General features: G+C 40.3%; 1 protein-coding gene and 1 non-coding gene across 2 annotated transcripts in view; both read right to left on the bottom strand.

The window, feature by feature from the left end:
- The window catches only part of VPS39 (VPS39 subunit of HOPS complex), a 45198-nt gene that overhangs the window by 17660 nt on the left and 12471 nt on the right, over nt 1-15067 (bottom strand). Inside the window, exons 3-10 of the mRNA XM_007460143.1 lie at nt 12554-12618; nt 12202-12244; nt 10839-10933; nt 9812-9910; nt 9272-9364; nt 6929-7112; nt 915-1035; nt 683-803 (exon numbers count right to left, since the gene is read on the bottom strand). Of these exons, the coding sequence (XP_007460205.1) occupies nt 683-803; nt 915-1035; nt 6929-7112; nt 9272-9364; nt 9812-9910; nt 10839-10933; nt 12202-12244; nt 12554-12618 (821 nt within the window). The remainder of the gene's footprint in view (nt 1-682; nt 804-914; nt 1036-6928; nt 7113-9271; nt 9365-9811; nt 9911-10838; nt 10934-12201; nt 12245-12553; nt 12619-15067) is intronic.
- TRNAG-UCC (transfer RNA glycine (anticodon UCC)) lies at nt 6689-6761 on the bottom strand. Its single transcript has one exon. It is a non-coding gene; the product is annotated as a tRNA-Gly (tRNA).

The raw sequence follows: 15067 nt of genomic DNA, 5'->3' as shown, positions 1-15067 counted from the left end.
TCCACCCTTTAGAGATGACAATAATCACCACTGGGGATGTTTAAAAGAATAAGACAAGACTTGAAAGTCAATCTCCAAGAAGTGTTTTGGCAATGAGAGCATCACTGAAAGAAAAGTATGGTTAGTACTTTGCTGTGAGTAACATCCCACGAGTAACAGCCCATCCATTCAAGGAGAGTGAGTCTTGTGACTGCAGCCCTGCTGAATTGAATGTAGCAACCTGAGGTGGGTTCAGAATACCTAAAGAAGGCCTACTTACCCAAGCCCAGGAGGCTACTGGTGAAAGGGATTTTGAGAGGCCCTGTAGTTGTTGCATTCAATCACACTGTAATCTTGACAGTTATGACTGTTATTTTAATGTTAGCATTGTCTTGAATTTTTCAAGGCCATACCATATCTATTACATTATTTTACTGTCCTATCAATTCTATGAAATACTATTAGTATAATTTGCATTCATTCTACATTTGACAGATAAGCAAACTGAGATAGTGAAATCATTTAGAGTCCCATAGATATTTTATGGCAGGGTCAGATCCTGAATCCAAGCCCCCTGACTTTCAGCTCTGTGTTTATTCCTCCAGTCCAAACTAAATAAGAACATCTAAACTAAAATCCGCTACTCGGCAGAACAATGAGGAAGGCCCATTTCTCACACCCAAATCTCAGAAACAAGACTTACTGCAAGCTGCAGAGCCAATTCAAACTGCTTGTCCTGGAGAAGCTGTTGGATTTGGGTTGCCATGGGGACTGGAATGAGTCTCCAAACAAAATGGTTGCTGGCCACATAGATAATGTTTGATCTGGAGACAGGAGTAAGAGGATTAGCAAAAGAGCGCTGGCTTTATGATAACAAGATGACTTTAAAGCTTCGCAATAATATGGCAGCTACAGTCAAGAAAGAAATTCCTTACCCTCCTGAGGTAATGAAACGAGGCCTTTGCAATTCAATGCTCTGGACCAGAAGCCTTGGCTCAAATGTCCGGATCTCCACATATCGAGGCAACACGGCAATGATGTAGGGAGGCTGGTGCTCTGCACAAGAGAGAACATCTTGAGTTGTGCTTCTGCTCTAAGCCTTTAGGGTTATGGACTGTTTCAGCTTCTCAGTTCTAAGCTGCATTTGGATCTCCAAATGGTCCACTAGTCAAATACCAAGCCAGGATCCTACACTGTGATATATAAAGAAAAAAAAAAATGTTTGTCTCAGCGATGCTAAATCTCCTGCACAAAAAAGATGCATCCAGCTTTGCTCAGAGGGACGTGACTCCACTCCTACTGTTTTCCTGAGAGAGCTGGGTGAAAGTGTCACTGGCTCCTTTCTCATCCGTCACAAAGCCAGGCCAGACCAAGGCCAGCTGCAGCTCCCCTAACAATAAGTCAGTGGGAGAACAAGGTTACATAACTTCTTTCATTCTCTTAGGAAAGGCAAGAGAAGGGCAACTTCTCTTTTTTTCCCCCTAAAATTATGCTACAGAAAGAGATCCACATTTCTGGCCAATGTTATTTCTGCTTGAGATTTTCACAGCGAAAAGATGCAGAACTCCACCTAATGCTCAGTGGTTCACAGAGGAGGCAGCTGGATGGCATTCTCGGTGTAGCCATTTTCTTACATGAGGTAACTAGTATGTCAAATTCATAAAAACAGAAAGTAGAATGGTGCCAAGCGCTGAGGGAGGGGAAAATGGGTTCTTGTTTAATAGGTACAGAGTTTTAGTTTTACAAGATGAAAAAGTTCTGAAATGTGCTGCACGACAATGTGAATATACATAACACTACTGAACTGTGCACTTAAAACTGGTTAAGGTCAAATTGAAGGATAAAAAACAATATGATAATCTCAACAGATGCAGAAAAAGCTTTCAATAAAATTCAACACCCATTTATGATAAAAACTCTCCAGAAAGTAGGCGTAGAGGGAACTTACCTCAACATAATAAAGGCCATAGATGACAAACCCACAGCCAACATCGTTCTCAATGGTGAAAAACTGAAAGCATTTCCTCTAAGATCAGGAACAAAACAAGGCTGCCCACTCTCACCACTATTATTCAACAGTTTTGGAAGTTTTAGACACAGCAATCAGAGAAGAAAAAGAAATAAAAGGAATACAAATTGGAAAAGAAGAAGTAAAGCTGTCACTGTTTGCAGATGACATGATACTATACACAGAGAATCCTTAAGATGCTACCAGAAAACTACTAGAGCTAATCAGTGAATTTGGTAAAGTAGCAGGATATAAAATTAATGCAAAGAAATCTCTTGCATTCCTATACACTAATGATGAAAAATCTGAAAGAGAAATTGAGGAAGCACTCTCATTTACCATGGCAACAAAAAGAATAAAATACCTAGGAATAAACCTACCTAAGGAGATAAAAGACCTGTATACAAAAAAACTATACGACACTGATGAAAGAAATTAAAGATGATACAAACAAACAGAGAGATATACCATGCTCTTGGATTGGAAGAATCAACATTGTGAAAATGATTTATACTACCCAAAGCAATCTACAGATTCAATGCAATCCCTATCAAATTACCAATGGCATTTTTCACAGAACTAGAACAAAAAATTTCACAATTTGTATGGAAACACAAAAGACCCCAAATAGCCAAAGCAATCTTGAGAAAGAAAAATGGAGCTGGAGGAATCAGGCTCCCTGATTTCAGGCTACACTACAAACCTACAGTAATCAAGACAATATGGTACTGGCACAAAAACAGAAATATAGACCGATGGAACAGGATAGAAAGCCCAGAGATAAACCCATGCGTATATGGTCACCTTATCTTTGACAAAGGAGGCAAGAATATACAATGGAGAAAAGACAGCCTCTTCAATAAGTGGTGCTGGGGAAACAGGACAGCTAGATGTAAAAGAATGAAATTAGAACACTCCCTAACACCATACACAAAAATAAGCTGAAAATGGATTAAAGACCTAAATGTAAGGCCAGACACTATAAAACTCTTAGAGGAAAATATAGGAAGAACAGTCTTTGACATAAATCACACCAAGATCCTTTTTGACCCACCTCCTAGACAAATGGAAATAAAAACAAAAATAAACAATGGGACCTAATGAAACTCAAAAGCTTTTGCACAGCAAAGAAAACCATGAACAAGACGAAAAACAACCCTCAGAAAGGGAGAAAATATTTGCAAACGAAGCAACTGACAAAAGATTAATCTCCAAAATATACAAGCAGCTCATGTAGCTCAATATCAAAAAAAACAAACAACCCAATCCAAAAATGGGCAGAAGACATAAATAGACATTTCTTCAAAGAAGATATACACATTGCCAACAAACACATGAAAGGATGCTCAACATCACTAATCATTAGAGAAATGCAAATCAAAACCACAAAGAGGTATCACCTCACACTGGTCAGAATGGCCATCATCAAAAAGTCTGCAAACAATAAATGCTGGAGAGGGTGTGGAGAAAAGAGACCCCTCTTGCACTGTTGGTGGGAATGTAAATTAATACAGCCACTATGGAGAACAGTATGGAGGTTCCTTAAAAAACTAAAAATAGAGCTACCATATGATCCAGCAATCCCACTACTGGGCATATACCCTGAGAAAACCATAATTCAAAAAGAGACATGTACTACAATGTTCACGGCAGCACTATTTACAATAGCCAGGATATGGAAGCAACGTAAGTGCCCACCGACAGATGAATGGATAAAGAAGATGTGGCACATATACACAATGGAATATTACTCAGCCATAAAAAGAAATGAAATTGAACTATTTGTAGTGAGGTGGATGGACCTAGAGTCTGTCATACAGAGTGAAGTAAGTCAGAAAGAGAAAAACAAATACCGTATGCTAACACATATATACGGGATCTTAAAAAAAAAATGGTTCTGATGAACCTAGGGGAAGGACAGGAATAAAGACGCAGACATAGAGAATGGACTTGAGGACATGAGGAGGGGGAAGGGTAAGATGGGACGAAGTGAGAGAGTTGCACTGACATATATACACTACCAAATGTAAAATAGATAGCTAGTGGGAAGCAGCCGCATAGCACAGGGAGATCAGCTCTGTGCTTTGTGACCACCTAGAGGTGTGGGATAGGGAGGGTGGGAGGGAAACTCAAGAGGGAGGGGATATGGGGATATATGTATACATATAGCTGATTCACTTTGTTATACGGCAGAAACTAACACAACATTGTAAAGCAATTATACTCCAATAAAGATGTAAAAAAAAAAAGAAAAAATGGTTAAGGTGATAGATTTTATGCTATGTGTTTTTTTAACCACAATTAAAAATAGAATTTTTTTAAAATTAGTAAAAAATGAACCACTAGATGGCATAATTATCATATAAAAATGTAACCTCAAAGAATATATTTATAAGAATAGTTTCTTAGTGTGACTAACTTGCTATAAATTTATTTTCCTCATTATTTATTTTCAGATAAAAAGTTTTTCATATTATATTCACAATTTATACTCTAAATGAATAGTACAATAAAATTTCAAAGCTAGAAGGGAACTCAGAAATGAGGAAAAACTAAGGCCTTAGTAATACCTTCATCAGTTTGAATGCTACTGTTGATATTATGTTGATATTTTTCATCTTACCAAAAATAAAATTTAATAGCATGTTTTTTTGTATTGGATTCTTTTTTTATGCTGACCTCATTTTAAAAAAGTGATTACAATTTTCTTTCATGTTAATATGTATAACTATGTAAAGTTTCTCAGTCCTTTTAAAATCTGGCCCATTTTAATAAGGTCTCATTCAATAAATGAAGTAATCTATACTAGAAACCCTTTTGGTTGTCATGTCTCATCATTTGTTCAGTCTCCCCAAGTCTTTGACAACAGAGATGGTCTGGATCTCTCTATGTCTTCAACCTTGGCAGACTGGCTGGTGTCCAGCAAGCATGTAATGAATGGCGGACAATGTCAGTAATTCATCAATCAGCAAGCATTTAGTAAGAGGCTATGATGTTTCAGGCACTCTCAAAGTGGATCAAGACATGAGCCCAGAGCCCACAGAGCTCCTGCACGAGCAGAGGAGACAGACAACTCACTGCATCCAGTGGGACAGTGCAGCTAGCATGACGGAGAAACCTGAAAGGGCAGTGGGAGCACCAAGGGGGAAGTGACTAATTCTGCCTGTGGGTCAGAGAAGACTTCTGAGAGGAAGTGCCACTGAACGGGGGCCTTGTCATATGAGCAGCACGCTGCTGGGCAGACAAGAAATGAAGAGGCAACAGCACAGATGAAGGCACAGGGATGGGAAGTCCTTTCAGAATGACTGGAGCCTGGGTGCAGTAGTGAGGACGGCAGCAGAAATATAATCGAAGTCTATAAGAAGTTTAGTCTTCTTCCCGTCAGATGGTGTTCTTCCACCCTACCCAGGAAGAATGTCCCCTCCCTCCATGTGTTAAGGCACAAAAATGTTTTTGCGAAACACTGCCAAAGGGGCTGGGAACTAACAAAGGTCTTAAAACAGGGTCCCCACGCTGGGGAACCAGAAACCTACTTCCAGCATATTACACACAGCTTCAGCTAGTCTACCAAGCCTCCTCTTCTAAAGGAAAACAAGGGTCCCTAGAACATCACGAAGCTTCTTGTGAAGCTCTTAACCATCCCCACCCATGGCAAACTTGTGAATATACATAATCTTGAGCCCTATAAAATACTGTCCTTTTGATTTATCTTCCTTCTGATCTATTCATCTCTAATCACCACCTGAATAACCACCCGAGAACATGATGCTTTTATCAATTCTACCATTTAGGAATCTAATGGCCTCTCAGACCTTTGAGTGGGCCTCTAACAACTGGCCCCATCCTCATTCCTCCATAATCCACACCACCTGTTTCAGTCAGGTCAGTCTCTGGAATGCCCTCTCACAAATCAGCATGTCTTCTGTATTTCTGCTCATTTTTCAAACTATTCTTTCTGCCTAAAATGAAAGAAATTTTTCTTTAAGCTAGATCCTGAACTCCTTGCCTGGTCTAGTGCAATCTTAATGGAACTTCTTACTGATTAATTGAACAATGAACTTCCCCTTTCTCAACTACCAAATCTCAACTCATCCGATTTAATGTCTTAAGCAGCGTCTTGTTTCGTCTCTTTATGCAAGATGTAATCCTTGTTTCCCGAGCTAGAGCCCTTAAAGACAGCATGTCTGTATGCCTCTCCACAGCAGTAACTAAAATGCTTACTCTTCGGACTAAAAATGAATTGCTGCCAGCGTGGTGATATGCTTCCAGGCAATACCATCGCAGAGAGCTGGAAGCCTGAGGCAGGTGTAGGAGCAGAAACACCTGATGTGTATAGGACAGACACACCTGAACACACTCTGTGCCTCTAAGCTACAAAAACAAGAGCGGCAATAACCACCACATCAAAAACCTTTTGATGCTGAATTATATGGATTATAGGACGAAGTAAAAAATTTCCACTAATTTCCAAATGTAGGCTTTTTGGCAGAGGACACAAACCATTAAAAAGAAGGTAAAAGAAAAGGAACTGAGGTAAAAATAGAAGTAGTAGACAATCACTTCCTAAAATGTACAATTCTGTTTACATTCTTCCCCCTCTGGGGCAAAACCCAACTTCCTACAAAAGCCAGAATATCCCTGCTGGGTTTTTTTTGGTTGTGGGGGGGGGGGGCCACACCACGCAGCATGTGGGATTTTTAGTTCCCTGACCAGGGATCAAACCTGTGCCCCCTGCAGTGGAAGTGCAGAGTCTTAACCACTGGACCACCAGGGAAGTCCCCAGAATATCCCATTTTTAATAACCCTAAAACACTTTTCTACTTACAAGAAGGGGAACTGAGAGTGAATGACACTGGAAACCACTGTCTGCTAAAGCTATGAAAGGGGCTCCATTCTTCGAGGGTGGCCCAAAGTGGGAAAGAGAAGCTATGGTGGTCTCACCCATGGCCACTGGGATGTCTGTCCAGTTCAGGGCACACTTCTGTGTGCAGATCCCCTCCTCATTGAGCACCACGGTGAGATCATCCTGACCCACAGCCACCTTTCCATCTGCCAGAGGTGCAACTAAGGGCTCCAGCTGTTTTCCTGTTGGAAATAGCTCTTTGTTGGACCCCTTTCCATCTACCTATAGGAAGACACAAAGTGAGTCACCCATCATTCTCCAGCCAGAGGCATGAACACAGATGGCCCGGAAAAATCCAGTTAAAACCCCAAACCTACAGAAGCCAATAATATTCCTTATTTGGCATAAAGAAATATTACAGTCTGTTATGACAAATTTTGTCATCACAACGTCGAACCAGTTCTCTTTTTCTCTAATGTGGAGACAAGCATCTAGCCTGGCAACTAACAATGTCAATTGCTGGCGAGGATGCAAAGCAATTGGAACTCTCATATGATGCTGGTGAGAACACAAAATGGTACAGCCATTTTGTTTGTTGGCTTCTTATAGAGTTAAATATACACTTACCATGGGACCCAATAATCCCATTCCTAGGCATTTCCTCAGGAGAAATGAAAACCTGTGTTTACACAAAAATCTGTGTGCAAAAGTTTATAGCAGCTTTGTTTATAATGTATAAAAATTTTAAACAACTTTGTCCTTCAACTGATGAATGGATAAACAAACTGTAGTACAACCATACAATGGAATACTGTTCAGTCATAAAAAAGAATATATTGACACACACACAACACAGTTGGATGTCAAATGCATTTACGCTAAGTGAAAGAAGCCAGGCTCAAAAGGCTACATACTGTATGATCCCATTTACATGACATTCTGGAAAAGGCAAAACTATAAGAGATGAAGAACAGATCAGTGGTTACTAGAGGTTGGGGTGTGGAAGGAGGGCTGACTTCAAAGGGGCAGCATGAGGGAATTTCTTGGGATGATGAAACTGTTCTGAATCTTTTTTTTTTCTTTTTTTTGGCCACACGGCATGCGGCATCTTAGTTCCCTGACCAGGGATCGAACCTGTGCCTGCTGCAGCAGAGGCATAGAATCCTAACCACTGGAATGCCAGGGAAGTCCCCTGTTCTGACTCTTGACTGTGGTGGTGGTTATACAACTCTAGGTATCTGTCAAAACTCAGAACTGCACATCCAAAAGAATAAATTTTACTGTCTGCAAATAAATGAATACGTTTTGAATAACCTGGTCCTAAAGCAAGATTCCTCACCCTCAAAACACTCCACCCTCAAGAAGCTGACGGCAACACCTAAGGTAGTCAGAGGAATGAGAGCCCTCTTCCAACTTTTGGCTCTGTCCCCGCCCCTCACAGACTCCTCTCAGGCACCTGTCTGCCTAGTGGCTGTGCAATCAGTTACACAGCAGTAACTCGCCTAGGAGCTTGCAATTCTGATCCTGATAAAATTAGGCTAGTCCAAGAATATAAACAGGGAACAAATATATTAACTAGATAAACAATGAAGAGCTAACACAGAAGGGAGTAGCGAAGTGGGAGGTGGGAAGAAAGACCTCCAGGATTGTCAAGTCTGGATTATGAGAGGGGTATGAAGCTAAGGAATTTCTGTTATTCTATAAAATGAATGGTAAACCAACCTTTTTTACATACAGTCTGCATACTGGAGGGGAAAAAAACCAATGTCGTGGATATTTACCACTTAAGAGAAAAAGCACGTTATAAAACAATGTGTATAACATGAGATTTTTGTAAATAGGGCAGATGCCCATTACCAAAATGTTAACAGTGATTATTTCTGAGTGGGAGAATTACGGATGACTTGCACTTCTTTTCTTTTCCTTATCTATATTTTCTTATTTTCTATAATAAACATATATGGCTTTTGAAATTTTAAAAAAAAAACAGTGAAAATAATTTTTACAACAAATATACTAAAAGATTTTGGGGGGCAGGAAACTCAAAGTCTTAAAAATACTTAAGTTAATACTAAAATTAGTATATAATTCCTCAGCACTGAAGCCTCAAGATAGCAGTCCACGATAATGCTACTGGACAGAGCCATGCAGCCCTAATTATCTAGCCCAATAACTAGATACAGGATATGGATAATTCATTATGTAGAGAACTGAGAGTTGACTCTGCCTGGCTTAAGATACACAGACATCTTATTTGTGAAAGATATTTGGAGCATGAAAGATAACCAAACATACAGACACAAACCCTGTTATGCCAAAAACTCTAGTTAAGGCAGTCTCTTGATCTACAGTTCAGAAGCACATAATCATCTCTCCCAGGTAGACTCATAATCACCTTCCCCAAGGTAAACTGACGATACTTGCAAAATAGTAAATCTTACCCTTATTAGGTAGTAGTCTCTCTTGAAACCCACACAGATAGCATTTTCACACCATGCCATGGACTTGGGCACATCTGGTACACTAAAGTCTCCCTGGAGAAAGACAGCAAGAGTTCAATTGGAAAGATGTTAAAGGAAAAAAACCATGACCTTCCTGTTATTCCACCCCATTCTGCAAAATTACTCTCACCCTCATCTGAATACAATTCTCTTAGCACAAGGCCAGGAAACCACCCATAATAAAAATACAAGTCACCCGTGAGCTGGACAAGGTGCATTCAGAAAAGGTGAAAACCCCCTTTGATATAAATGAATCTGTAGAGATGTAGAATTGTCCTACTCCTGCCTCTGAAGGCCAGGAGACTTTGACAAGTGGGCACAAGTAACTCGTAGGTACTCCTAGCAGAGCATTCATCTGGGGAGAACATCAAGACTGGGCTCCTGAGCTTCACAGGAACTGAAAAGCAAGTCTTTCAAGCTGTGGGTCAACTTAGCAGCAGCTCTCACCCAACCCATGGACCAGGAAACAGTGGACTTTACCTGTAATTCATGAAATTCCCTGTCTTTCCAGAAATAGAGCTGCAGCTTCTTTTTCACAGCCACACACATCCGCAACACCTCCTCCCCAGTCTCTGTGTGCTGGGAAGAGACACCCAGAGCGAATAAGGATGTGCACACGATGACTCCAGAACTGACAACTACATTAGAGACTTTTCTACCTTGAAAAGGCTACTAATCTGAACATCCCTTGTCATACGAAGTCATGCTGCCAGATAAGCTGAACCAAAGCACACCATTCTCTCTAAGATGCGCTCAGAAACAACAGGCTGAGAAGCGCTTGCTCCCCAAGGGCTGCCAGTCAGAGGCCCTGGTCCCAGCAAATGTCATGGGCCTTTATATTAAGAGAGGAAAACCTATATAACTGCTTCCTCCTTTTTTTCTTAAATGCTTCTTGCTCATGGCTGTCAATACCTGCAGGGGCAGGGATCAGCCTGTGTCAGTGACAGCAGGCCCACTTTCAATCCTTTAAAGGAGTGGGGGACGGAAATGCCTAGGCATACAACAAACGATGCAGCGTCAATATAGACCGTAAGTGCTGAAAAGTGATCAAAGCTGAGTAGAGGGGTGACGCAGATTTTGAAGAAGGTAAGGATGACGAATTGGCAAAAATCAGGAGAAATGTCTTTTCCGAATAACGAAAACTCCCTAAAGACAAAGACCACAATGATACGTTCAGAACAAGAGTCACTTTAATGCCCTAAAGCTATGTTCATGTACTGTTACAGTCTTGATTTCCCACTAATGGTTTGTCCATGGCAAGCATTTTCGTCCTCGGTTAGCTGCCTCCTGAAATACAGCTGTCTGGTAGCGCACACACAGGGAATGCAAATGTTTCAACATTTTAAGGGGGAAATTTCTCTAATACAATCCAAAATCAAATATTCTCTTTGGAGTCTCTGCTGAGTTTGGATATCCATGTTATTCTTCCCATCTAATGGTAGGAATGATGTAGGAAAGGCTGCATTTATTAAAGCACAAAGTCAAATTTCATCTCACCCACACTTACCTGGAGGTCACATGTGAACAGTGATGCTCCCTTTGCCTTGGAAACTGTAGTGATTTGTTGAAATGTCAATAGGTCATGGACATAAATATTATTTTCTGTTTGGAAGGAGGTAAAACACCCGTATAAATTCTCACAATTCTCTAGTATAGCCACCTTCAAGACACACACACACACACACACACAGACACACAGACACACACACACACACACACACACACACACAAAATAACTGTGTAACAACCAGAAGAACCAAATGGCAAATACTGGTCGAAGATGTACCTTCAGCTTCACTAACAATGACTTATTCTGGTCCATGACCAGTACGAAAACATTTAGGAAGTCACTTAGTCTTCTAAACTTGTATATTTTGTTCCTTTAAATTTGGGCTGGCTTGAATTAAAGAGCTCTTTCACTTCCAAAGAACACTCTTACACTCTGTCTTTCTCAAGTCTGGAAACTTGTGATGCAATATTTGTACAAGAAATTCCTTTCAAACTCATATTAGGAGGCTCCAGTAAGAGAAAGGAAACCCCCTGTGGATTTTGTACAAAGCCATGGCAAGGATTTCTTTTCTAGCAAAGCCAGCACAATAATTTCACTTGGGCCTCTTAGCTAGTTTTAGTTAATTTAAATTAAATGGTCCTCTCTTGACTAGAAACTAAGTTTAAAATGATTCTACCATTTGGGCCCTGGGCTGAACAGTACAGAGCATGAGGCAAGTTTCTAGTTCTTCTGCTTGTCATGAAAAGGCCTCACTGGCTGCCTTCCATGAAACTATGGCTTTTCAAACAAGGCCTGGAATAGTCTGGCCCTGATCGCTCACCTGTCTCTTACCAGTCTCCACCATATACCCTAAGTCTGGCCAGATTTCAGGGCCTTTGCTTAAGTTGTTCCCTCTGCCTATAACACTCTGCCTACCCCTCTCTTCCTGTTGAAACTCTAGTCATCCACTAGACAATGCTGTCTCTCCCATTACTAAGATCCCAACGACACTTTTTATAAATTTTCATTGTAACTTATCACACTGTAACATGAGTACTTTCTGTCATTTTGGTCTTCAAAACCAGAACCTAAGTTTCAAAGATAGAAACCATGTCTCATTCAACTTGGTATCCCCAATGCCTAGAGTAGGACTCAATAAATATTGAATGAATGAATGAATGAAGTGATACTTCTTGGAGAACAGAGCTCAAGATATGGGGGATGCTGGTGCCTTTACTACCTGTGTACCCTGCTGCATCTGGTTAGGAATGTGTCCGTTTCATTGTTAAGTAACAACTATCAAATTAACCATGAAAGGTTTAATCAGGTCATAGCTTTTGTTTCTTGACACATGAAATACAAATGCAACCCCTTTTCTTACCTAACAAGCTGACCAGAATCTTAAACTGGGAAACCACATGGATCTGGAAAATAGTAAATCATTAGACTCAAACACTTCTGACAAGGTTTAACAAATGTTCATTTTAACTGCAATACTAAAAAAGGGACTAAAAAGCCCATATCAATGACAAGGATCTGACTTATGTGCAATCACAATTTCTGCTCGTGAAAGAGGATCTCAGGTACTTGATGGATGGACAGAGATCCCTGCATAAATGGGAAGACAAAGAGCAGAGGATTCAAAGATGAATAAATAATTTTACCAAAGTCCTAGCTTTGACGGGGTCTCATAGAAGTCAAATATTCTTGTAGCGACCACCATTACGGCCTACCTGCTGAATCTTTTTGGAGAAGTTCTTATTGGATTTCTCTAATGTCACTTCAAACCTGTTGCAACCTATGGGAAAGAAACAAACATTCACGTTTCCAAACACAGGGATACATATAAAAATAACTATGACAAAAAATGCTGCTCCATACTGCTCTCCTACATGAAGTATAAAAAATTCCTTAAAGACTAGAAGTTGGAAATGTAAAATAGCCAGTTGTCTTTATTGAGTACAGTAAGTTGCTTTCAACTCCAATTTTAGAACAGAGGGTTTCACGCACCTTCACTTGGCATTAGCAGAAAGGACCACACCACATTTTACTGAAGCTGCAAGGTACTTATGAGGATTTTATCCTACATAATAGTACCTTGGCAAAGTATGTCACCAAAAGAGTGTAAAAAGTAACAGTCAAATATAGGAGCCCCAGCAATGAATCCCAGCCCAAAGCATCCTTAGACTGAGACAGACTAAATCCCAGCGGTTACCCTGTGTCCCATATGACAGGACAGAGCGAACAACACCATCCCCAGAGCTAAAGCAATTTAATGCATCTACACTTACTGCCACTCTCAGGTGATGCTACCTCTGCTGACACTTGCTAAAAAAGGGAAGAAAGTTATAGACCATAAAAAACACATGAAGCCAGCCTTGCTGGGATGACCAAAACATTTAGGGTCAAAAGTCACCAGAGTCAAAAAGAGAATAATTTTCACAATAATAACAGCCGCTATCATTAACTAAGTAATAGCTAAGTGCCAGGCTCTGGATTTTAAAATTTCTATGTATTCTCTGTAACTTCACAACCACCTCCAGAAGTAGGTATTATTATTCCAATTTCATATCTGAGGAACCTGACAGGTCAAGCAGTTAGGTAGCAGCCAGTGAGAGAAAGCCCAGAGGCAAACTCAGGGCTGACTTTACGTAAAGCCTGTGTGCTGAGCCTGCACCTGCCTCCCGGCTTGGGGAGAGACTATGTTCACAGCCGACCGCTCAAATCGATGGAGATTCTTTGAGGCAGCCACCAGGGCCCACACCACCAAAGCTGGTCTTACTTCCTCCACATGTCCCATAGAAGAGGAGATGAAGACAGGGCCTTGAAGTTCTGGGAGATTCAGAAACCTGCCCTGTATTATGCCATTACATTGCACAAGAAAAAAAAAAAAATCAGCCGTTACTGCTTGATAAAGAGTTCTGTATTTGAAAAGGACTTTATTACCTCTAACAATTCTCTTTATGAGCAGAATTATCTAGGGCAGAGTTTCTCACACTTTTTGGCCTCAGGACCCCTTCATCTTAAAACTTACTGAGGACCAGAACTTTTACATGGATTATAGCTATCAATGCTTACCATTACAAATTAAAACAGGAATTTAAAAAATGTGTATTTAAAAAAATTTTTTTTAATAAACTTATTTATTTATTTATTTTTGGCTGCTATGGGTCCTCTTTGCTGCTTGAGGGCTTTTCTCTAGTTGCGGCGAGCGGGGGCTACTCTTCGTTGAGGTGAGAAGGCTTCTCACTGCGGTGACTTCTCTTGTGGAGCATGGGCTCTAGGCTCTCAGGCTTCAGTAGTTGTGGCACATGGGCTCAGTAGTTGTGGCTCGTGGGCTCTAGAGCACAGGCTCAGTAATTGTGGCGCACGGGCTTAGTTGCTCTGTGGCATATGGGATCTTCCCAGACTAGGGCTCGAACCCGTGTCCCCTGCATTGGCAGGTGGATTCTTAACCACTGCACCATCAGGGAAGCTCCAAAACAAGTATTAACTGACTTAAACATAACAGTAATAAGCTCATTACATATCAGTGTAAATAACACATTTTTATGAATAATAACTATTTTTCCAAATTTAAAAGAAAAGCATTGTTTTACACTTTTGTAAATCTCTTTAATGTCTGGCTTAATAGAAGACAGCTGACTCTCACATCTGCTTCTGCATTTAATCTGTTTTGACACGTTGTTTGGTTGCGGTATATGACAAACATCTGTCCTCATGTGGACATTTAGTTGGAAAAGAGAGGAATATTTTAACAGCTTTTTTTCAGATAATTGTGGATCTTCTTTGACGCTATACAAAAATTTGACAAATGGAGTTTCTTGCAATCTGGAATCTGAAACCTATTAATGAACTTTTCTGTAAAAGTCCATTGGTCTATCTTACACTTCAAATGGCTCTTTTATTCATGCTTGGTTTAGAAATTTCATGCACTGGAAAATACTGGTTCACATAGTTATGCAGATTTTCCAAATGTTGACACATTTTGTTATAGGGCTGAAAAAAAATCATGCTCATTATCACTCCTCATCTCATCAGGAAAATCATAAGTATGGAGAAGCTGTCAAGCTCATGGGGATGGATACAATTTTTCCACAATTCTAATTTTCTCTTGAAAGCTCTATCTTCATCATTAGTAACAAATACTGCCAGTTGTTTTCTTTGAAGTGACAGACTCTCTTTGTTCCTTTGTGAGAAAACATCTACCAAACACCCAAATGGTCTGAAAAACCGCAGTCTATCTG

This window comes from Lipotes vexillifer, unplaced genomic scaffold, assembly GCF_000442215.2.
Source record: "Lipotes vexillifer unplaced genomic scaffold, Lipotes_vexillifer_v1.1 scaffold408, whole genome shotgun sequence".
Classification (NCBI taxonomy): Eukaryota; Metazoa; Chordata; class Mammalia; order Artiodactyla; family Lipotidae; genus Lipotes; species Lipotes vexillifer.
Note: the sequence above shows the minus strand (reverse complement) of the source record. Positions and strands in the feature narration are given on the sequence as shown.